The 24,718-nt window shown below is 45.1% G+C and overlaps 1 protein-coding gene across 1 annotated transcript; it reads left to right on the forward strand.

The window, feature by feature from the left end:
- Nucleotides 1–22,445: 22,445 nt before the first annotated feature.
- On the forward strand, nucleotides 22,446–24,393 carry TMEM215 (transmembrane protein 215). Its single transcript, XM_046664944.1, has 2 exons — nucleotides 22,446–22,627; nucleotides 22,877–24,393. The coding sequence occupies exon 2, from the start codon at nucleotides 22,935–22,937 to the stop codon at nucleotides 23,640–23,642; it is 708 nt and encodes a 235-aa protein (XP_046520900.1). The 5' UTR covers nucleotides 22,446–22,627; nucleotides 22,877–22,934; the 3' UTR covers nucleotides 23,643–24,393.
- Nucleotides 24,394–24,718: the final 325 nt, after the last annotated feature.

Here is a 24,718-nt window from a genome sequence, read left to right on the forward strand (position 1 = left end):
AAAGGACTATTTCCTGAGGGCCAAGCAGTTTATAGGGAAAACACACAGCCCCCAGGGTGCTAAGAGCAGGGCTGTTACTACCGGAGGGCTGGCAGGCAAAAGGGAGATGTGGGTGTTAGAATGGGGGTGTGGGGGCGGACTCCAGCCCAAGGCCACACTGCAAGGAGGAAACCAGCCCTCTCTCTCCTTCCCCAGTCCCTGTTGTCTCCTGCTGCCCATCATGGACCGATGCAACCAGAGGCTGGAAGGCAAGGGAGTCTACTGATGTAGTTTATGCAGGTCAGCTCCTAGGGCAGAGAGTGGGGCAAAGAGGGGTAGAGAGTGGACTTGGAGGAGCCTGCAGAAGAGATCCCCACACAGTCACTCTTCTCTGAGCTCCCAAAGCACTCTGTACTTAACTCTTTCTAGCACTTTCCGTTCAATGATAATTATCTGTTGACATATCTGTCTCCCCATCTTACTGTGAGTTCCCCAAGGGCAGGAAGCATGTCCTGTTCACTTCTGTAGTCACAAAACCAAGCACAATTTAGATCCCTAAGAAATATTTGTTGAGTTTCAATTTAAGGCAACGGTTTTGAAAAATAAATGCCATATGGCGGGCATAGGTGGCATCTGCTGATGCTGCTGGAGCACCACACGAGATGAATGGAGAAAATTGCGCTATTCATGTGTTTGCAAAGCTGAGGCCAATGAAGGAACATGTCAAACCAACCTCTTGATTGAAGCTTACAATTGTAACACGAGTGATTAAATCTCTAGCTCACGGAACAGATCTGAATCTTCTGAAAGTTTCCGTAGGGCAACTTTCTTTTTCTTACTTCAAAGCGTCTCCTACTAAATTATCCTCTCTCATTTCCAGAATCACAGAACATTGGAGGGACTGGGGATGGCGCATGTGAGAAAGCCTTTGTGCCAAGATCTATCAGATTCTGGAACAAGAAGCTCCTGCTCTGACAACTGTGAGCCCAAGGTCCGATGCTCAGAAGAGGTTAAGAGGCTGAGGGATGACACAGCTCTCGGGACAGAGCTCTGCCCAGTGCAGGTCCAACCACCCTGACCGATGGGCTTCTTTCCCCAGACCTCATTCCTCACCGTCGGGTTGAGACCATTTGCGGATGGGGTGTGGATTTCCAGGACAATGACTTTTCCCTGGTTTCGGGCTGGGAATTTAAGCTGAGAGAAATTGGCAACACTATCACATAACCCAGGCCCCAGTCATAAGCCCCCAACACATGTTCTCAAAAGTAATATGTCCAAATGCTTTAAATTCCCAAGACTAATTTTTGGTCACGTGGCAGGAAGTGCAGTATGAGGATGAGAAGGGCTGCATCCTGTGGTTCTGTGAGGAGGTGAAGGGAAAACGTTTGGCGTGGGTGGCTCACACGATCCCTGTGGATGAGTGTTGCCCAGAAATGAAGCCCCAGAGTTGGACTAAGTCCTGTGCTGGAGTGGGAGGTGGAGGGAGGAGCTGCCCAACCTTCTGTTTTGGTAGGTCACACCTTCTGATGTCTACAGAAGGCCTTCTTCTCTAGTCTACCTACCGGGCAGTGGCGTCATTGTCAGCAACACTCTGACCAAAGTACATTCTGATCAGTTGCTAAAATGAGAAAGAGAGTTGTACGTAGATAAGAGGGAGAGATAGACCACTACAGTATCAGAGTGTGGCCAGTGGTCAGAGAACATAGAAGGAACTCCAGATGCAAATTCTTTTCCCACCTAGGTGCAGAGAGGCACAAGCTGGATGCCCTTCCTGCACTCTGCTTCAGCGGCCCAGGGTGCACAGGTTCAGATCCCAGGTGTGGACATACACACCACTCATCAAACCATGCTGTGGTGGCATCCCACATACAAAATAGAGGAAGATTGGCACAGACGTTAGCTCAGTGCCAATCTTCCTCACCAAAAATACAAAAAAAGGGAAGAATCAGGCTCAAACCGGAGGAAGAACCTGAGGGAAAAGCTCACAGTGCTTTGCCTGAGGCACTATAGAATCTAAGTAGTTGGAACCAGAAGTCCACGTGCATCAAGAAAGGAAAACGGAAAGATAACAGCAGACATTAATGAGGTTGGAAAAAATGCACTGGAGAAGATCAGCCAAGAGAAATGCTTTTCTTTGAAAAGACTGACAACATTGATAAGCCTTTGGTCAGATGATTAAGATAAAAAATGAGAAGTCACAAATAAGCAAAATCAGTAACGAAAGGGGGACATAATTATGATGTCAAAGACCTTGAAAAGATAATAGGAGTGTATCTTTAACTATACAGTGCCAATAAATTTGAAACCTTATATGAAATGGACACCTCTTTGAAAAATATAACTTATCAAAGTAACTCAAGAAGAGCTAGAACGTGTCCTATAACCTTTAAGAAATTAAATCAGAAATCAAAAATCTCTAACTCTCAAATCCCAGATCTATTAGCTTTCCTGGCAGGTTCTGCTCAACTTCCGGCAAAGCCAGTAATACCATCATAGCCGAAGTTTTCCAGAATGTGTACGGCTTGCATTACCACGGTTCTGAAACCTGAGAAGAACTACGTGAGAAAATTCATAAACATATATGCAAACTATTTAAATAAAATATTAGCAAACCAAATCCAGCAAGTTAGATTTCATTCAGGAATATGAAATTGATTTGTCATTAGAAAAGCAATTAAAATAACTAAACACATTAATAAATTGGAAAAAAAATTCATATGATCATCTCAGTAGATGCACAAAAAAAAGCATTTGACAAAATTCAACATCATTTTATGATAAAAACACTTTGCAAAATAAGAGCAGAAGGATACTGTATCGAGCTGAAAAGGTTATCCACACAAACAAAGAAAACTACAGCAAAGAAAATTACAGCAAATATCATTCTACATGTGAACTGTTGAATGCATTCCTTTTGAGATGAGAACAAGAAGACAACGATGCCTGCAATTACGTCTATTCAAAGTTGTACTGAAGGTTCTAGCCAGTGCAGAAAAGCAAGAAAAAGAAACCAAAATTGGGTATTGGGCAGAAAGAAACAAAATTGTCATTATTCACAGATAATATAATTGTGTCACAGAAATTCAAACAATTCTACAGACAAATTATTTTAACTCATAAAGGTATTAGCAAGCTTTGGATACAAAATGAATTTATAGAAATCAATTGTGTTTTGATATATTCAAAGAAACAGAAAAAAATTAAATATCATTTACAATAGGATTTTTTAAATACTAAACAAGAATGTAAGACTTTAATAGAGAAAACTACAAAAACTTAACTGAAAGGCATTAAGAATATCTAAATAAATGGAGAGATATAGAGCGTTCATAGATTGAAAGACTGAATCTTGTAAGTCTGTAAATTCCTCATGTAGCTGCGCAGTGGGGAAAAGATGAGCGTTACAAGAGGTGGCGCTGGGGTTCTTTGGAATCCATGGGGAAAGAATATAAAAAGGAATTTCCACCTCTTACCATACACAAAAATAAACTCCAGGTGTATTAAGACTCTAAACATCAAGTCATTTAAAAGAATCATTTAAAAATAAAATATAGGGGACTACCCCATCACCTCGGGTAGGGAAGAATTTCTTACACAAGACATAAAAAGCACTAACCATAAAATAAAATACCGGCAGATTTGCTGACATTAAAATTGAGTGCCCAAAAAGACACCATAAAAAACAGTGAAGAGCAGGAGACATTCATGACACATATAACCAACAAAGCACTTATGTCTAGAATCTGTAAAGAACAGCTGATAAGAAAAAGACAACTGAAGAGAAAAATAAGCAAAATACTTGAGTGGGTACTTTAGAAAAGAGGATATCCAAATGGCCAATAAATACAAAAAGAAGCTCATTAGTCACTGGAGAAATTCCTTAAAACCACAATGTGATACCATTATACACCTATCGGATAGACAAATATTTATAAGTCTGATAATACTAAGTATTGGCAAGGATGAGGAAGATGGGAACTCGCAGACGCTGTTGGGGGAGATACAGAAGGAGACCACCCTGGGAAACGGTTTGACAACACCTAAAAAGTTGACTATGCACATATCCTTCAACCCAGCAATGCTACCCCTAAGAATATACCCCAGGGAAACTCTTGCACGTGGACCCCAGGAGGTGTGTGTACGAGCATGTCCACAGTAATTGTGTTTCTAATAGCCCCAAACTCCAAACAGCCCAAATGTCCATGAGCAGTAGAATGAATAGATAACTGTGGAACGCTGCTCACCAAAGAAAATGAATGAGCCTCAATCACACAGAAGAACACAGAGGTGTTTCTGGAACAGGATGTTTAACAAAGGAAACAAGTCACCAAAGAAAATGCCTAATATGTTTCTATTTTCTATAGAGTTCAAAAACAGACAAAACTAAATAATGTATGGTTTAGGGATCCACACATCGGTTTGGTTTCAATTATTGATTGCCACCATAACGAACCATGCGAAAACTTAATGGCTTGAAACACCAATGACTCTGCTCACAATTCTGTGGGTGAGGGATTGGCACAGGCTCATCTCTGCTGCACGTTGTCTGCAGCCTCCGCTGGGGTGGCTCAAATATCTGGGGCTGACTGAGATAGCTCGACTTGGGGGATGGGGGTGCATAAGTGTGGAGCCTTGGCTGACTTGGGCTTCCCCACAGCATAGTGGTCTCAGAGTTCTAAGAAGGAGTGTTTATTCCAAAAGAACCTTTCCCAGTGTGTAAGCACTTATCAAACCTCTGTTTGCATCGCGCTTATTACAGTCCCATTGGCCAAAGTCAGTCATATGGACAGACCCAGACGTCAATGTGGAAGGAGACCACACGAGGGTGGAAGAGAGGGAGCCGTGGTTCACTAGGGGGCCACGCACGTAGTGGTCTACCACAGCTGGTAGAGTAAGAGAATAATTTTCTCAAAAGTAGTGGTTACCTTTCAGGAAGAAAGCGGGATCCAATTTAGGGAGGAGCACAAAGGGAGCGTCTAAAATATTGGCGATGTCTACTTCTCAACTGACTGGTAATTAACATAGGGCTTCCTTTATTCTTCTTTAAATGTCAATTCCACATGATACAGTATTGTGCAGGCATTAAAACTTACAGCTGGGGCCAGCTCCGTGGCCGTGTGGTTAAGTTCTCGCACTCCGCTTCAGTGGCCTAGAGTTTCGCTGGTCCGGATCCTGGGCGCGGACATGGCACCGCTTATCAGGCCATGCCGGGGTGGCATCCCACATGCCACCACTAGAAGGACCCACAACTAAAAATATACAGCTATGTACTGGGGGGATTGGGGGAAGAAAAAGAAGAAAACAAAAAAAAAGATTGGCAACAGTTGTTAGCTCAGGTGACAATCTTTAAAAAAAAAGCAAAAAAACTTTACAGGGGTAAAAATAAGAATGACACCTCCCACAAAATGAGAGGTCCCAGTGACCCTTGCACCGCCCTTGACTGGCTTCACTTTATCCTTCCGGTTCCTTTCCTCACGGCAACCAGAAGTTAATTTCTGGAGCACAAGGTATCCCAGGCTTTTCAGAATAGACTCTGATAAAAATTAAATCAGAACCACTTGAGTTAGTTCTTGGACATGAATACTGTTGCCAAACCCTCACTTTGGTGCTCAAATGGGAAGTGTCAGTCAGAGGGGGAACGGGCAGAGGGGAGAAGGAGTGATGAATGGAGGTGTCTCACAGCCTCTCCATTTTGAATCACAAGATACTAAGAATTCGGCAGCGTGGGCATTTTCTGCAGGTCATCTGCAAATGTTCTTCTGCTCCAATTTATAACTGGAGGAAGTTAACTCTAAGACCTACGGGAAGTTACAGAGGAGCGGGGACGGCAACTGTCACCTAATAAATTACGAGCTTGGATTCCGGGATCCAACTTGACTTACTGTAGGACCTCGCACAGGTTACTTAACCTCGCTGTGCCTCCATTTCCTCATCTCTAAATGGAGACGTAACAACGCTGCCTCACAGGGTTATCACGAGCATTAAATGAAGGAATATAGGTAAATGCTTAGCACAGAGCCCAGCTCATGAAAAGCACTCAGTAAACAACAGCGATGACCCTGGCCAGTCTGCGGGAGGCATGCTGTGTGCCAGCCCTCTCCTAAAAGCTCCACATATATTCACTCTTTAATATTGCATCTAATCCTCATGATACTTGGGAATTAGATATTATTATCTCCATTTTATGGAGGGGGAAAAAAAAAGGAAGATCCACAGAATTCCTGACCAGCCAAGGAGATTCACCCCAAACCTGCCTAAGCTCGCTGGAGTCCTTCTTCTTGGTGGATGTGCTCCTGGGATGGTTGGAGCCAGTGGGGGTTAAACTGCTTCACCCCAAGGAGCCTGAGGGAATTCTCTCACCATCTCCCCTCACATAGCCCCTGGGAAAAGAGATTGGAGAAGGCCATTTCCCCCCATGGGTCACAGAAACTCTGCCTAAAAAAAAGTCCCCCCAACCAGAGTATGAATCCTCCAAAAATACTTCATTTTATAGCTACAAGGAATGTCATTTCCCCCAATTCCCTCACTCAGCCTCAAGCACATCCTCCACTCCCTAGAGTATTTATGCAAAGGACTCAGGGAAGTCAGGTGGATTCCCTGGGCCGCAGTTTCCTCCAAGGAGCAGAAGCTGTGAATTAGGACTAACAGGTGTCACGTTCTGCGAGCAGCTAGGCTAACATCTTCTGCTCATGATGCTGTGAGTGACCTGGGTTCCCATTGGGCTGTTATTCACAGCAAGACACTGACTTTACTGTTAGAGTCTCCAAAGTACTCAACTGATTAAGCCACATAAACCTCGTGAGGGGCAGAGAGGAAACCTAGGAAGAAAAAGAGGAGGGAGAAGCATGGACAAGTGTTGTCTGATGCTGAGATGAACCTCCCAGTGGTCGGATAATACAGCAGGTGAACCCCACCACCACAGCCAATGCAACCCCAGGGAAATTTACAGCTCATTTGTAACAACAGAAACTGCCGTTGACAGTGATTAAATTGTTAGAAGCAGAAAATACTTAGAGCTCAAAGGGTCCTTAGAGATCATCCGACACAATCTCTCATTTTAAGACTGAGAAAGCTGGCCGCTTGGAGGAGTGAGAGGGGAAGGCAGACCTGCCCGTCCTCAGGACTCATTCTGGCTGCTGGCGGTGAGCTAGCTGCAACCTTCGCCTGACGTTCCCTGCAGCAGAAGGGGCTGTGCCCAAACCAACTTCCCCCAAGGACCAGGGGGCCCAAAGACTCCAGGTGCTTCACAGAGCTCCCTAAAGAGCCACACCTAAGCACAGACTACTCTGCACCTGAATGCAGAATATTTGTCACCCAGTGAGTGAGAAGGCCACTCCCTTTGGTCCATTAAAAAGGAGAGCAACAGGGGATGAGGTCCTTCTGCTAGAGTACAGTCCCCAAGGGCATCTGGCTGCTCCTTGGCCCAAGGATGCTTCTCCATAGGACACTAAGGGACCTGTGTGTCTTCTGACCCTTCTCCCCATAACCCCTGCCCCTACCAGCAACGCTTGCTGGCATTGGGCCACACCCTCTGCATGATGCCTATTAACCATTCGCCCTTCCAGACCTTTTGTGTAGTTATTGTTCACTGAATACACGATGAATATCTTTCCATGTAAGTACTGTAGGGGAGGAAGACAATTCCTCCACCCTCTAGGTCCTTCTGGCTGGTCTAAGAGTTCAACTGACATGAAACAGAATAACAGGAGAAATCAAACAAAGTTTTATAACATGTATACATGGGAGAAACTCAAGAAAGCTGAGTAACTCACCAGAGTGGCCAATCCTGCCACCTTAAATTCCATCTTCAGCTAAAGACAAAGGAGGACGTTGGGGGTAGTGATTTGGGTCTTCAAAGGAGAGGAAGGCAATTCACATGGAGATGCCTTTACGTGGAGATCCATCCAATTTACATTCCAAATTCCATAGAAAAGCAAATGTTTCGTAGATAGAACTTTGATAAGAATGGGCTTAGCAGGAACCCGCACAGTTTACCAATACCCAGAATTATGTATGGTGATGGCCTGTCCTGGGGATGGGCCTTTTGTCTTAAATACTTTTAAGCAGTTAGGGGGAAGGTCAAAGTTTCTTTCAGAGTCTTTTGTTCTCAAAAATAATCAAGGCAAGGCAAAGAGACACATTTTGGGGTGGCCAATTCTGATCCCCCACAGTATACGTAGATAAACATTGCTTTTTTGATGACTGCATGGTATTTTACTGCAGACTTACACCAGCATGTAATCAGCCAATCTTCCTTTGTTGTTTCTGGTTTAGATCTTTCCAATTTTTCACACTTGAAAACAATACAGCAGTGACCAGCTATACAAACCTCTTCATCTGGTTATTCCTTTACAATAAGTTCTTAGAAGTGGAATTGCCAAATCAAAGAATATGGACTTTTAAAAGGTTTTTGATACAATCTGCCAAATTTTTCTCCAGATAAGTGGTATCAGAGTAGGTTCCCACAAGATTTCTGAGGAGGCTCATTAATGACTTCACATAGTTTCCTCGCGTTTCATTCAGAAGCCAGTAGCCTAGTCGAATGCCAGATGGTACATTTACCAGAGGTCTGAAGAGGTCCAACAGCATTCTGGAAGTTGTGATAGTTCTGAAGAAATGAGGACATGGGACATGTCCCCTCTGGGAGCAGTGAGATAAAGGGACTTTTTCTTTATTAAGCATCTTAATTTTGAGGAAGATGTCATTTTCCTTTTGTAAATTCTCAGCTTTGGATAGTGATTATTTCTACATGGTGAAATTATGGGATATTATTATTCTTTGCCTTGCTTGTCTGTATTTTCTCAGATTTTTACAAAGTCCTTGTCCTACGGGTGCAAGGTTGCTCAACCTTGGCACTAGTGACGTTTGGGTCCAGGTAATTCTTTGTTGGAGGAGCCTGTCCTGTGTGGCATAGGGCATTTAGCAGCAACCCTGGACTCCAACCACTAGGTGCCAATAGCCCCCACCCCCGGTTGTGACAACAAAAAAATGTCTCTATGTATTTCCAGTTATCTCCTGGGGGTCAGAATTGCCCCCAGTTGAGAACCACTGCACTAGTTAAGAGACAAAACTATGACTAATACTAACAATAAACACTTAGACTGCTCTGTGCCAGACACTATTCCCACTGCTCCGGGAGTATTACCTTACTGATGGTTTTCAACAGTCTTTTGAGGTGGTTGCTATTATTATATCCACTTTACCTATAAGGAAACTGAGAACAGAGAGGTTGAGTAACGTGCCCAAGGTCACTCAACTAGAAAGTGCAGGAGCCCAGGTTGGAACCCAGGCAACTCCAGAGCCTGTGTCCATAATCATTTTTCTGCAGCTGCCTCTCATTGAAAGTTTTTTTTAAAGACTCTTTTTAGCCATTTAACTTTTTCCAGCAAATCTCGTAAAATGTTTTCAAACACATACAATAATACAATGAACATCCATATAGTCATCACCTAAATTTAATAACTATCAAGATTTTCCCATGTTTATTTCAGTGGTCCCTCTCTCTCTCTCATTTGCTTTCTACTCCCCTCCCCTCCTCCTTTCTTCCTTTCTATTATATCATTTCATCCCCTGCATAGCTCTAAAACCTATGGATATTTTCTTACATAACCATAATGCCCATCACACAGAGTAAAATTAACATTATTTGGAATCAATCTATATTCAAATTTCCCTGATTATCTCAAAGCCATCATTTTAAGTCTTGACAATGTCCGGCTTTGGACAGTGACCAAGAAGGATGAAGCAATGCTTCCCTGCGCATCGTGAATCCTAAATGGAAGAAAGGGTAGTCACACAAGCACATCCCTAGAAACTCTCTAGGTGGTTTGGGCTGAAAATGAAAGGAAACACACGGCCCACAACTACAGAGATCCTATCGCTGGTCTGGAGATGTGAGTCCTGGCGTGAGAAGGAACGCAGTTGATGGTTAAAGTTAATTTTAACAGCAGCAGGGAACTGGGGCTGGCCTTCGGAGCTCCTCTGCTCAGCTTTCTCAATGCATATTTATGATTTCACTTTAGTGCTTGTTGATTTACTTCTATTAGCCCATAAAAACCCTGACTCTTTCTTTCTGTTGTCCTTGAAATGCAGAAATTCCTCATGACTCTGTGGTTAAGGACTGGCCTCCCAGCGCGTGAAGACAGCACCAGTTGGTCTTAGTTCACTTGAGGGCAGCGGGTTGAAGAGTGAGCAGAATTCCTTGAAGCCCAGTGGGAATTACTGCGACCACTTCACCCCGCACTGCCACCTGCTGGAGTGGGTTAGGGGCAGTAAGCAGGACCCTCTTTGTGTTCGTTTCCTATGGCTGCTGTGACAAATTACCGTACACTCGGTGGCCTAAACCAGCATACATTTATTGTCTTATAGTTATGAAGTTCAGAAATCCAAAATCAATTTCACTGGGCCAAAATCTAGGTGTTGGCGGGCAGTGCTCCTAGGGAAGAATCCATTTTCTTGCCTTTTCCAGCTTCTAGAGCTGCATTCCTTGCACTCCTTGGCTCATGGCCCCTTCCTCATCTTCAAAGCCAGATGTGGTCACATTGCCTTCTCATTCTGTGTCACATGTCCCTCGGCCTCCCTCTTCTAGTGCCTCTTGTGATTACGTTTAGAGTCTACCAGGATAATTCAAGACCATCTCCCCTCTCACAATCCTTAACTCAATCACCTCTGCTATATAAAGGAACACTCAAGGTTTGGGGATTAGCACCCGGATTCCTTTGAGGGCTGTCACTCAACCTACTGAATTCCAGTGGAGAACTGGTTCCAAGAGTAACACCACTTGTATTCTGAGACCACAAAGTCTTTTATATGTGCTTTTTGTTTGACTATCACAACCATCCCTCAAGGCAGGCAAGGTGTGGGTTCCCTCAGAAGTAAACTCTAAGGCAGGGAGTTAAGTGCATCTAGTTTATTTGGGAGGTGACCCTAGAAAAGCACAGAAAGAGAGTGGGGAGGAGAGACAGGGAGAGGAAAGAGCCAGTGCTGGGTGTGGAATCAGGCTGGTTACCACTGTAGGACACTGGGGCTCAACTCCCCAGGAGACTCAGAGACAGAATAGAGACCTCAGTTATTCCAACCAGGGGCTGAGAAGCTGGCATTTATCCACCAACTCCCCCATGCAGCCTTGATTGAGGCAGCTTTGGAAGGTTAACTGCCTGGCACTTCCAGCTTTCCCGCCCTTGAGGCCAGTGCCTTTCCAAGGCCAGAAGAAGACCTCAGACGGAACCACAGGTGTCTTCAGCAAGCAGCCTAAGTGAGGAGGTGAATGCCCAGGGAGTTGGCTGGGCACCAACAGCGTCTGCTAGGATCCCCATTTACTAACGAGATTCATTTATTCTTTCACCAAACCTGTGTTGAGTGTTTGCTTACTCTGGGCCCGACACCATGCCAGGTGCAGGAGCTCACCAATGAATGAGGCCTCGCTGCACTTGAGAAACTCACAGTGTGTACAGACATGTAAAGAGACAAATGAGCTTACCATAGTAAGGACTATGCCAGAAATATAAGTATTTGTGCCTGGCACACAAAGAGTTTGCAATAAAAATCTGTTTTTAAAAATAAAGTATTAGAAAGAGCAAAAGACCTCAGTCAGGAGGACCAATGTCACTCTCCATCATTAGCACGAGGCACCCAAATGAGGCACTGAGATGAACTGGCCAAGGACACCTGGCCTGTGAACAGCAAAGCAAGGTGTTGAACAGCAGGACAAGAATCCACATTTTCTGACTCCTAGGACAGGATTCCTTCCACTCCACCCAACAGCATCTGGGAGATGAGACCTCGCACCCGTCGTAGTGCCGGGTACATAGTAAGTACACAGAGTCCTGGTGAAATGGAAACAGAGCATTTGGTTGACCCTGAGAAAGGGAAATCATAATCCATCACAGGAATGGTAAGGCACTTTTCCTAAGGGGAAAGCCTAAAATTTTGGTGAAACTTTTTAATCACCTCCCAAATGCCCCACTTCTAAATACCATCACATTAGGTTTCAACATTTGAATTTGGTGGGAACACAAACATTCCATCAGTAGCACCACCCCATTCCCAGCACACTAGAGCAGCAGAACACGCTTCCCATATGAAGAGTCAGAGCTGGATCCTGGTTCCTTCTGGGCAGCTGACTTCCAGGAGGAAGAACGAGCTGAGTGTGCTCAGTTAGTCTTCTCAAATTTACCAGGTAGATAAGGAACTCACCTGTGCAGTGTGGAGAGGGGCCAAGATGGTATTAGGGAAAATCTCTCATTCTGGAAACCAGGAGTGGGGAAAAGCCCTTCCTCTCTAAGGCTGTGACTGGGAAACAGAACCACCAGGGACTCAGGCTATCCCTTTCTCCCGAGGTCCGCGTGTTCCCTCATCTCAACTTCTCCCAGAGCATCTGCTTCATTCCTTTCATTCTGCCCTGGCTCCCTCTTCTTATTCTTCTCACTCATGGCCTGATACTCACCTGATATTCACCTTACGACTCAGTTTGGTCCCCAAAGCTGACACGCTTGTCCTTTCAGTTTCCAGACCCCAAATTTATGGGAGAAGAGTCGGAATGGCCCAACTCTTAAAACCAGGCGCCCAAGATTCAAGCCAGCACCTGGTCAACTTATTAAGCAACTCAACCAGGAAGGCTCGCTCATCCCAACAGGACCCACAGGAGGCTGTGTAGACCAGAAAGCCACTTCACTGATTTACAAAGGGAGATGTTCCTTTCCAGTGACTCAATGGTTCATGTCTATGAAAGGACCTTAGTGGAAATTTCAATTAGTGATAATAAGAAATTATTGACAATTTTTAGGTGGCATAATGCTTGTTTGGCTAAGTGGCATGTCTTGAGGTTTATAATTTACTTTAAAGTAGTTCAGAATAAAAAATAAAGGATAAAAATGAAGGGAGGTGATCATTTTGGAAAATAGTTTGCCAGTTTCTTACAAAGTTAGAGGTGCCATATGACCCAGCAATTCCGCTCCTAAGTGTCCACCCAAGAGAAACAAAAGGATATGGGCACCTAAAAATATGCCCAGAAATATTCACCACAGCATTATTCATAATGGTCCAAAAGTTGAAATAACTCAAATATCTGTCAACTGATAAATGGATAAACAAAATGTGGTATAACCATACAATGAGATATTATTTGGCAATAAAGAGGAACAAAGTACTAATACATGATAAAACATGGATGACCTCAAAAACGTTATGCTCAGTGAAAGAAGCCAGACAAAAAAGAACACATATGGTATGATTCCATTTTTACAACATATTCAGAAAAGGCAAATCTGTAGCGACAGAAAGTAGATTAGTGGTTGCCTAGGACCAGGGGTGGGAATGAGGAGTGACTATAAATGGACATCAGGTTTCTTTTTAGGATGATGGAAATGTTCTAAAATCAGATTGTGGTGAAGATTGTACAACTCTGTAAATACACTAAAATTCTTTGAACTGTACACTTGAAATGGGTGAATTGTACGGAATGTGAATTATAGCTCAATAAAGCTATTTTTGAAAAGGAAGGAGGAAGGAGCGGAAGGAAGGAAAGAAGGAAGAAAGGAGGGACGGAAGGAGGGAGGAGAAGAAGGAAAGAGGGGAGGAAGAAAAGATTTTCGTCGCCATGATGGTCGCAGTCTTCACAGCACCAGAAGGTCCGAGAAGCCAAAATCATGATCAGAATGTTGCTTGGTGAGAGAGAGGTGGAAGGTCTTGAAAGATTTTAGATGCTGCAGATTCTGAACCGGATAAACCACCGCCCCTTCCCTGTAGCCTCCACCTTTCCTCTGAGAGGGCTGGATAAACCCAGCAAATGTCTGGCCCATAGGGTCTCTCTTCCCTTTGGTTGGTGGCGAATATCCTCTAGTTACACACCCTGTGTCTAAACGGTGAAATATGATTGGACTTGCTAGTAGCTTTCCCCTAAAAATATATCTAGACTGCCCTAATTATGATTTGTAATGTTTCCAAAACTCTTCAGTCACAAATATTCTGACCAACTCTTGGTTTCACCCCACAGCCAAATACTCTTTCATCATATGTGAATATTTTAACACTCAAAGGACAATCTTATTTCTGAAGTTTTGGGGAAACCGTCATTCTCGGGCCCAAGTAACACTGACAGCACACTAAGGTGCAGCATCATCAGGGATTTTTGGCAAGTCTAGGAAGATCACATGCGTTTCTTCATCAATTAGATCTCATCGGCTTTCTGTCTTCAGAGATTTCTGCTCTGCTGACAGCCTTCTGCCTGTTTTCCAGGACTGTGGTGGAATTAGTCTCAAAATACACACTCACATAAATCTCTAATGCCATTTCTAGATTTGGGAGCATGAGGAAGGAGAGAGACGTGTGATGGTCTGCCATCTTGATCCAATCTGAAACTTCATTTATCACGACTGTGTAATATCCCAGTGTGCTGATGTAACATAATATAACTGTTTCATATTTTTCCATATTAAAATTAACACTGTAATCAACATCCTTACGTATAAATCTTGGCATACGACTCTGATTGTTTCTAAAGAAACCCTTTTAATGCCTGTTGAATAAAGTAGTAAAACGAGTTAGTGATCTCTGTTTGGATTTTCATAAATATATATTTATCAAAAGTTTTGACCATCAGTGCAGGATGTTCAATCTAAGGACAAGAGAATTAGAAAACCAGATCAATCTTTAGTTTGGGGATCAAACCACATCAGAATTCTCTACCTCCAACTCTTCATGATTCCTAACAGTCCATTTTCTTGTCCTTTCTTTAGTCCCTTATCCAAGATCCTGTATAGAAACAAAAGGAAGACCACATGCAGAAGGATCTAAGCCGTTGAGTCAGCCCGGTCCTGGAGAGCAGGACGTTGGGCTGGAACCGCTCCAATACCTAAAAGGTTTTCATCTTTGGAACTATTAATCTAACATTTTCCCTTGCACCAGCTTTATTTTTTAACTTAAGAAAAGATTTGCAAAAATTCTAGGCTTCCTTTGTACTGAGTTCTGCACAATCTGATGAACTCTAATGAGCTGCAAGAGATTTTCAAACTCTGTTAATTCAGCACTGGAAAAACAATGGAAGTTACTTTACATCTCTGGGGGCCCCACGCGGAATAAGGAAAGCTAGAGGTGTAAACACAGCCTAGAGTGAGGATCTGAGCTACCTCCCAAGAGGTAGAGAAGATGGGAGGAGGTACAGAGCAGGCATGAACACAGCCAGAAAGGAGGCGGCTCTCAGTAGAGGTTTGCTATACAAATGAGTCAGAATTATAGCCAAGAAGAAAAAAAATCAAGCCTTTAACCAAGTGCTTCGAAACAATCATGTTTAAATCAAAAAGGGGGGGGGTAATAGTATATTTATTATTGTTTAGGTTGAAAACAGGGTTATAAGAAATCTCAAAAGTGGATTAGCATAAGTTTAGTAGGAACCATAAGATCCCACCTCAGTCCAACATGAAAACCTATTTGTTCTCTTTCAATTTTCATCTTTTCTCAATTTATCCACATCCATTTCCCTTGTATGAGGACGTGCCGGAATGAGGAAGGGGTCAGGGAACTCAGGGAAAATATAAAGTTGAGAACCCTTGAATTTGTTCACTCAGTCTTTCAAATCTTCATGAATCATTAATCAACAACCATTTATTGAGCACTTAATATGTGCAAGAGACCATTCTTTTGTTTTAAAAAAACTTTATCTTCTTATAAAATATGACTAGAAATTTTTACTATTTCATAAAAATATAGAGAAAATAAAAACGATTATGTGATGTTCCACCATCTGGAAATAACCACTGTTAATATTTTGAGAGTATTTCGTTTTTATTTTTTTCTATTCTAGTTTTTTTAGTAATCAAAGTCTTATTAAATATAGAATATTTTTCAAGTTATTTTAACAGAATTTTTTATTCCTATTTCTTTTCATTAGCGTTATTGAGCCCTTTGTCATGGGTCATTAAAAAATCTTTAAAATATAATTTTATGGATGCATGATATTCCCTCAGTTGAACATGCAGTCTGTCCTCCAATGGATGCACCATACTGTATACAACCTTTCCTCTGTTATTGGACATTTCAATGCTTTCCAGTGGTTTACTACTAGGATATTATAAATTAGTTTTTTTCACATAAATATTTTTTTGTGCCCCTAGATTCTAGATTGCTAGGATCATAATGCCTGAGCCAAGTGGATCATGATAAGCCCTCAGCTCAGCCCACCCAACAGAATGTTCTGTGATAATGACACGGTTTATATCTGCACTATCCAATATAGTCGCCAATCACCACATGTGACTACTGAGTACTTGGAATGTGAAAGTAAAACTAAGAAACTGAATTTTTTATTTTATTTAACTTTAAATTTAAATGGCCTTCTGTGGCTAAAGGCTACAGTATTGGACAGTGGAGCAGCAGCTGCTCTGAGGTCCTCATTTGATTGACTTCTGGAGAATTCCACAAAATGGCCCTCATTCTGTTTCCATAGCACTGAGTTCAAGAAAGTACTCAGACCAGTTGTGGGGGCCTGGAGAGTCTGAGGATGATAATGAGGATTTTTTTTATGCCTCATGAACCATGCCCTGCTGTCACATCAGACAGTCTCAGCAGACATGAGGCCAGGCCATGAGGAGGCCGGGATCTGCCTCATGAAGATAAGTCTTATGTATATATGGTGAACCTAGAGAAAAACTCTTCTACTTCTATTGGGTTAGATGTGAGTCTCTCTTACTCAAAGATTACCATCCCCAGCTGTGTGCCTGTTGGCAGAGCTGTGGCAACTTCCTTCTGTGCCTTGAGATAAGTAAATGCTGATTAATTTACTCAGATGGTGCCTGGGTCTTTTCTTTCCATCAATGCATACCTGTGGTTGACATTTTTCAATATAACGATCATGAAATGGTATGATTTTTTCAAGGGTCTTGACACGTCTGGACAGATTTCCTCCACTCAGGAGTCAGTATCAACCCATTCCCACCATCAGTGTGTGGGAGTGCTCATCTTACTGCACCACCCCTAGCACTGGTATTATTTTTTATATTTACAAATTTAATGGATAAAAAATGATTTATCATTGTCATTTAAATTTATATTTCTTACATTTCTCTATGGGCAAAATGTTAAGATAGCTCTTATCTTTTAAAAAGTTTTCTCTCTTGACCCCACACTCCATCTCTGGCTATCATCTCATTTCTCTGTTCTCCTTAACAGCAAAACTCTTTGAGGTGTCTTTGCTCTCTGCCTTCCTTTCTTACCCTGGACTCATTTCAATCAAGTCTTCACCCCCACCCACTCCACCACAACTGCTCTTGTAAAGATGACCAATCACCTCCATGTTGCTAAGTCCAATGGTCACTTTTTAGTCTTCTTCATCCTTGACCTATCAACAGAATTGATGCAATCACTACGCCCTCCTTGAAGTGCTCTCTTCTTTTGGCTTCTTGGACATCTCATCTTCTCACCTCACTGGCCAATCTTTCAACAGTCTCTTTGGCTGGTTCCTTCTGATCTTTCCAATCTCAAAATGTTGATGCTCCTTAGTACTTAGTACTCGAACTTCTCTAACCTATCGGTGCTTCTCCCTAAGTTGTCTCCATGGCCCGGGGCTTTAACTGCTAACCGTATCCCAACAGCTCGCAAATTTCTATCTCCATCCCAGACTCCTCCCCTAAAGTCCAGACTTGCACGCCAACTCTATCAACATCTCCTCTTTGATACATCAAGTGAACATGTCCCAGACCAAGTTCCTGATTTCCCACCTGAAATCTTGGAATCGTCCTTGATTATTCAGTTTCCTTCACATCCCAAATCTATTAGCAAATAGTCAGCTTTACATTAAAATACATCCAGAATCTGACCACTTCTTGCCACCTCCACTGCTACCACCCTGACCCAAGCCACCATATCTCTCACCTGGATAGTTACAATAGTATCCCAGCTGGTCTCCCTGCTTCTGCCCTGGAGCCGTCTTGAGTCTATTTTCTACACAACAGCTAGATTAAGCCTTTTTTTTTTCCCTAAGAAAGATTCGCCGTAAGCTAACATCTGTTGCCAACATTCCTCTATTTTGTACGTGGGTTGCCATAACAGCATGGACACCGAGGAGTGGCGTAGGTCTGTGCCCAGGAACCAAACCCGGGCTGCCAAAGCAGAGCGCATTGAACTTAACCTCTAGGCCACGGTGCTGGCCCCAGACTGAGCCTTTTAAAACATGAGTTGGGATTTCTCCCTCCTTTCTCCAAACCCCCTAACTGGTCTGGTTCTTCCATGTGTGAGGCCCCAGGCAAGAGTGAAAATGAACACTGCCTTTTTCTTCCCACCCCTGGCTCTGTTCTGAACCATCGAGGGGCTGACCTGCAGAGTGTAGACACCCTATCTGGCATGCCGAGTTTTATCTATACTTTATCTATACAAAAACACAGTGGCCCCTTGACCATCCCACAGGTCTAGGGGTGCACACACCTGCAGTATGGTCAACCCTTGAGAGGATGGACCCAGCAAAGAATTGTTCATGAGCCCTGGGAGCTAGTATGGAGTTGTTAAGGTAGGGAATTCTAAGTTCCCAGATGCCCATACCATGGTCTAGAAAGGGAGGGAAGGTCTGCAGATGGGGCACATCACTTTGGCAGATTCTTTGGCCTATAGGGAGGGGCAGAGCTGGAGGTGCTGGAGAGAAGCCGCTGAAGCGAAGGCTCAGCACGGGGCCTCCAGTTGCCTGGATTCAATGGACTAGCAATGTCCCAGATGCAGGCTGCTTGTCAGCCTGGAGCCCAGAGTGAAGACAGCGTGGGGCAGGGCTATAGCTGACTCGTGGTGGGCATGTGGCACGAGCATCCAGCCTTTGAGATCTGGAAGTCTTTCGTTGCCATGGCATAATCTAGCCTGTCTTGACTAATCCCCATATCCTGCTCTGTGAATGTGAGTTCCGTAAAGCAGACCATACCTCATCTCGCCCGTGTCTCCAGCACTGAGCCCAGCGCCAAGCACACAATAAATACTCAAGTAATAGTGAATGAATACAACCTTTCTGGGTTTCATCTGTACAATAAAGGGGGTCAGAGTAGATATTCTGTAAGATATCTTCAAATTCTATCATCTCATGATCTCTATAATTTCAGAAATAAAAGGTTCTGTGTTTCATTCTCAAATACCCACATGCCAAAGCCTCATTCCAATCTGAATTTCCTTTCTCTTCTGATGAAACCTTTTGTACATGCCTGTATATGCTTTCAGCATTGCAAGAACTACTTAAGGTCTTAAAATCCTAGTGCAGTCAGCCTGTACAGGCAAGAAATTAAATACCAAGAATGCCTTTTCTGTCTCTGAATATTGTGACCCTGAGTGATGTCTCCCACCTCCACCCACTTGGGGTGCTGCTGACGTGGACAGGTACACCTGCTGTTCAAAGACCATCAGAAACTCCCTCTAAGATGGAACTGCTTTGAGAATGAGGCTTATAATTAAACAGTAATTGAAGTGGCCTATGGTTTTATGCATGGGCCTTCTCTAATGCCTTAAGTAGATGAACTGCATGGCTTAAAAGTCAGAATGGAATTAGATGCTTGTGTGAGTGAGTGGAGGTCTCTGTTCAACCATGTTGCTTCTTTAGGACCCAGCTTGGTTTCCAGCACTATCGTGGGAGCACCTGCACAATGCCGACATCAGTTCAACCCTGCAGAAGAGACGTCAGAGATCCAGGGGCTAGTAGAGCTGAAATGGACCTCTGCCCCTCCTCACCCAAAGCCCTTGCTTCACAGGAAAGTGAAACCCAGGCAGGAAACGTGATCTGCCTCAGGTACAGGCGGGAGAGGAGGAGATCAAGGGTTATGGGAGGGAAGACTAGGATGACTTGGGTGACTCCTGGATATAAGTTGTTAGGGAGAGAAAAGAGTAGAGGACAATTCCAAAGTTTCTCAGCTGGGGTCAAATGAGAAAGAGCAAGTGTGAAGGAAATTTGATGAGCTCAATCTGGGCCATGTTGAGGGTGATGCGTCTGTGTGTCATACAGACAGATATCAAGCAATTAGATATTATAAATCAGAAACTGAGGAAAAAAGATGAGGCTAAACAGCTAAATGTAGGAGTCCTCAGCCTGTCTGGTTGGTGTTTGCAACTACCACAGAGTGAGAGGAGCAAAGAAATCGGAGAGGGGCTAACAGAGATGCAGCCAGCAGAACAGCAGCATCGAAGGGCTTTGTCAAAAATAAAAATAAACAATGTAGAGAGGAGTCTGCAAACTGGCCCACAAATGAGTGGCCAAGGAGATGGGAGGGAAACAGGAAGGACTGGTGTCAGCAGAGGCAGGAGAGAAACTTCCAGAAGGCTACCGTGTCCGGCAGGTGCAGCACACACTGCTAGCTCCTTCCCCAATCGTCATTCCCCCTTCTTTCCTTGCTAACAAAACCTTGATTTTTTTCAGAATGGCAATAAATCTGATCAAAAAGACACAACAAAACATGACTTCCCAGGCTACTTTGCATCCAGAGGTGGCCCCTATGACAACCTTCTGGCCAATTAGATATAAGCAGGTGTCTATCCACTTGGTGGGGCTGCCAGGGAAACTGTTATTTTCTTGATACAAATGATCAAACAGCTGGCATCTCACCTTTGCCCTTTCTTCCTTCTGGACTAATGATTCTGTGTCCAGAAAACAGCAGCTATCTAATGAGCTGAGTAGAAAAGACACACTCCACAGATGCTGGAGTGGAAAATTAGGAGTCTGATCCCGAGTCTGATCCTGACAGTGAGGAACTAGGGAGTCAACCTTGACTCTACAGCCATCTTCCTTCCTAGGACCCAAGACACTGGATTCTACCCTGAAAACTCCTTCTAAATCCCTTTCTTCTAACCACCCCTACCAGCCCCGCCTTGATCAGGCCCACATCATGTCTCGCCTGGCTAACTGAACTGCCCTCCTAACAGGTCCCCTGCTTCCACACGCCACCCCCTCTAACTTGTCCTCTAACCTGCAGCCACCACCTGTCAAAAATGGAATACTTTGTGTTGTTTCCTGTTTACAATACTTCCACGGTCCTTCACTGCCTAGTGGATAAAGTCAAAGGTCCACAGACAGGCCCTTCATGACTTGGCTCATGCCTTATAGTAATTATGACACGCTATGCAAATATACATTTCAACCATTTCGTGAACAAGGACCACGTACCAAGCACTGTGCTAGGAAGTATGCATTCATTTAGTCTTCATCACGTCCCCTCACATATTTGATGGTGATATTCTCATTTTACAGATTCTCAGAGAGGTTAAGTCGCTTGCCCAAGACCACATAGTTAGTCTAAGTGGGGAAGGCCTGGATATCCAAGTTCACTCCACCAAGGCAGGGCCTTGACAAGAAAGACGGCACCCCCAGCCCTGCGGCCCTGTATCTCTATTCCCCCTCTACCCTGTACGCGAAGCCTTGCTGAAGAACCACAGCCGAAGCCGGTCCTGCCCCCGCGGCCAGAGACTCCATCCCCCGCTGCAGTGGGAAGGAGAGCGGTTCTCCACTCCAGCTTCAGCAAGGGAGGAGAGAATCGCCCCGGGCTGGAGCGGCAGCGCGGGCCATTCGGCCTGTCCCGCCCAGTCAAGGCCCCTTCCTTCTCCTCGCTACCTGGGTGTTGGGTGGCAAGCGCCCAGATGGGGATCCGGGGGCCGAGAGCCCTTCTCCTTTGACCCAGCCGGCCTGGCTGGCACCACGGCCGTGTCGGAGTGGGATCCGGGCTCCAAGACCACCCTCTCCCGGGTCCGGAGCTGGAAGACCAGGGGAAAGGACTCTGGTGACTCCCCCAAGGCTCGAGCAAGACCGGGCATCCACTAACCCTCACCACTAACTCAGCCTGGGCGCTGGTCCTGTGCGCTCCGCTGCGCAGCCTGCTCTGGGGCAAGAGCGCTTGGCGCGCCGCTGCCGCCCAGCGCCGGACCGAGAGCGCCCGCGGGCAGCGGGACCCTGGAGGAGCGCCGCCCTGGAGCCTCGAGGTTGAGAGATGCGTGGTCCGGGAACCTCCTGGGAGCTGTCGTCGGGGTCGGGGAAACCCAGATTTGTAACTGGAGAAGGGTCCAGCTCCCCGAGGGACATCTCCAGCTGGCACCTCTGGCCCTCGGACCGCGGACTCGGAGACCCGGCTGCCCCGTGGGCAAACCGATCTGAGTTCTGGTCTCCGGCCAGCGAGAGCCTGGCACCCGAGATCCCCCCCGGGCACGGAAGCGGATCCTGCCGCCCCGCTCAGCCCTCCCGAGCAGAGGCGCAACGACTCCCGGCTGCTCCAAGCACCCCAGCTGGACTCTGGGCAGCTTCTTCTGCCCCGGTGGCCTCTCCCCGAGGTCTGACCCCCTCGCGCCCCCGCGCGTCCTTCGTTGTTTCTGAGCTTGCTCTGAAAGTGATGTAACGAGGCCAAGCTCGCGCGCCGCTTTCCCTCTTCCCAGACTAAGTCCTCCCTCCCTCCAGCAACCGGAGCTCTGCGCGCAAAGCCAGGCGCTGGGCTGCGCCGCCGCTCCGCTGCCAGAGCCCTGGGGACGGACGGGCGCTGTTGAGAAAGATACGCTCCCACGTCCCACCTCCTGGATGCAGAGTCAGTAGGAAAAGCCAGGTTTTCCTTCCAGAAACAAGGGAGAGAGCGGAGGAGACAGCTGCTGTGGAGGTTTCTAAGGAGACTCAGACTGGCTTCTTTCCCTGCTCCCAGGAGACGGCAAGATACCTCAGGTACCCCGGTGACCCCAGTGGGTGGATGTTTATATGAGAGACAGAGGTTACAATAGTAAAAGAGAGAGAGAGAGTAAAAGAGAGTGAGAGCAACACAAACGGAGAAATAGAGTCATATTCAGAGACCAAGACTGATGGACAAGCAGAGAGAGATAAGAGTAAGAGAGAGCGAGCTGGTGGGTGGGAAATTGACTTGGGTTTGTTTTAGTCGTTTTTTTTTTAAACCCTCTGCGGTTTTGCCTCTGACAGAAGAGAGAAACGCTGCTCCCTGGCCAACAAGCAGCCCCCAACCTGGATGGAGTGAAAGATGCGGCCTGATGACATTAACCCGAGAACTGGGCTGGTGGTGGCCCTGGTCAGTGTCTTCCTGGTCTTTGGCTTCATGTTCACCGTCTCTGGGATGAAAGGAGAGACTCTGGGAAACATCCCCCTCCTGGCCATCGGGCCAGCCATCTGCCTACCAGGCATCGCGGCCATTGCCCTGGCTAGGAAAACGGAGGGATGCACCAAGTGGCCTGAAAATGAGCTGCTGTGGGTCCGCAAGTTGCCCTGCTTCCGGAAACCCAAGGACAAGGAGGTGGTGGAGCTGCTGAGGACACCTTCGGACCTGGAGTCGGGCAAGGGAAGCTCAGATGAGCTGGCTAAGAAGGTGGGCCTCAGGGGAAAGCCTTCCCTCCAAGGGCAGGCTGAGGTGCCCATGGCCAGCTCCATCACCACCCCCACCCCCACGGAGGAAGGAGAATGCCAGAGCCTGGTCCAGAGCGGGCATCGGGAGGAGGCATCAAGATACCTGGATGGCTACTGTCCCTCGGGCAGTTCCGTCACCTACAGTGCCTTGGAAGCCAAGTGCTCAGCCTGGGACCGGTCCCAGTGCCCTGAGCCTGAGGACAGCATCTTCTTCGTGCCCCAGGACAGTATCATCGTTTGCTCCTACAAGCAGAACAGTCCCTATGACAGATACTGTTGTTACATCAATCAGAGCCAAGGCAGGTGGGACCACGAGACAATACTCTAAGCTTTGCATACAAAGGTTGCTGTGTTGATAGACACATGACTACACTCAGCTCCCGAAAGAAGGAAACTGCTCTGCTCCAACAGCCTTCACACTGTTAGAAATGGACCTGGTATGTGACGGGTGTGCAAACGTCTGGTGCCTGAGAGCCATGTACATAGGCATGTCGGAGACACATTTCAGGGAAGGGTGATGAGGGCTACGGACACTGGAAGAGGCAGTGGGTAGGAGAGGAAGCAGTTCCAGTCACTTTTTAACGATTTAAACTGTGCTGGATGTTTTGTAAAATAACCCAAAAAAGTGCTACCCGGCACCTGCTCAAAGTAAGATAGGTCTAGAGTGGGCTGCAGATGCCAGGCATGAAATGATACAGGGGCTGTCCACAGGGAAACAGAGCTGCTTCCGGTCTGAAGAAATGGAAAGAAAAAACAGTTGAATGCTTCATTATGTGAAACGATTTTTATCTGGTGAAAGCTTTTCACACTTAGCATTTGCTGAAAGAAAGATAAATCAAGAAAAAACAGCTACATCCCTCCTCAGGTGGGGTGCTTTTCAGACAAAGGGGAGTTAAAGACAGTTGAATTATATAATTGAGTTTTATGATATTATCCTCTGACAAGATCAGGGATTTCAAATAAAGTAAAATAAGTGTGACCAGCTGTGTGAAAAACTAGCATTTTTAAATGGCTATGTTACTTCTTAAACTCTTCATTTAAATTGATTTACTGGGTCTTTACCTGAAGTGTTTTTTAACATTGATGATCATTCATGTGTAATTTCCTCATCAGGTGCAAAATAACAATGTAATATCTTCATAGATTAGAATTTGTTTTCATCAAGTCAAAATGGATTTTACATATGTATCGAAGTGTTTTTAACATTTCTGGGAGACATGTACTGATAATTATCCTTCCTATATGCCTTTTAAAATCTAAAGACTGTGAAGTCAATACATTAGTCTTGACTTTATGCAGAATTTACGTGAAATGCAATGGTTAAACTTCTGGAAATGTCATTATTTGTACATTTGTTGAACACCTCCAGAGACTGCAAATGCCAATGAAACAGGAGTTAACCTA

Source organism: Equus quagga, chromosome 6, assembly GCF_021613505.1.
Source record: "Equus quagga isolate Etosha38 chromosome 6, UCLA_HA_Equagga_1.0, whole genome shotgun sequence".
NCBI lineage: Eukaryota > Metazoa > Chordata > Mammalia > Perissodactyla > Equidae > Equus > Equus quagga.

Coding starts and splice junctions, on each gene's coding strand:
- TMEM215 (XM_046664944.1), top strand. CDS start 22,935: ATGCGGCCTGATGACATTAACCCGAGAACTGGGCTGGTGGTGGCCCTG.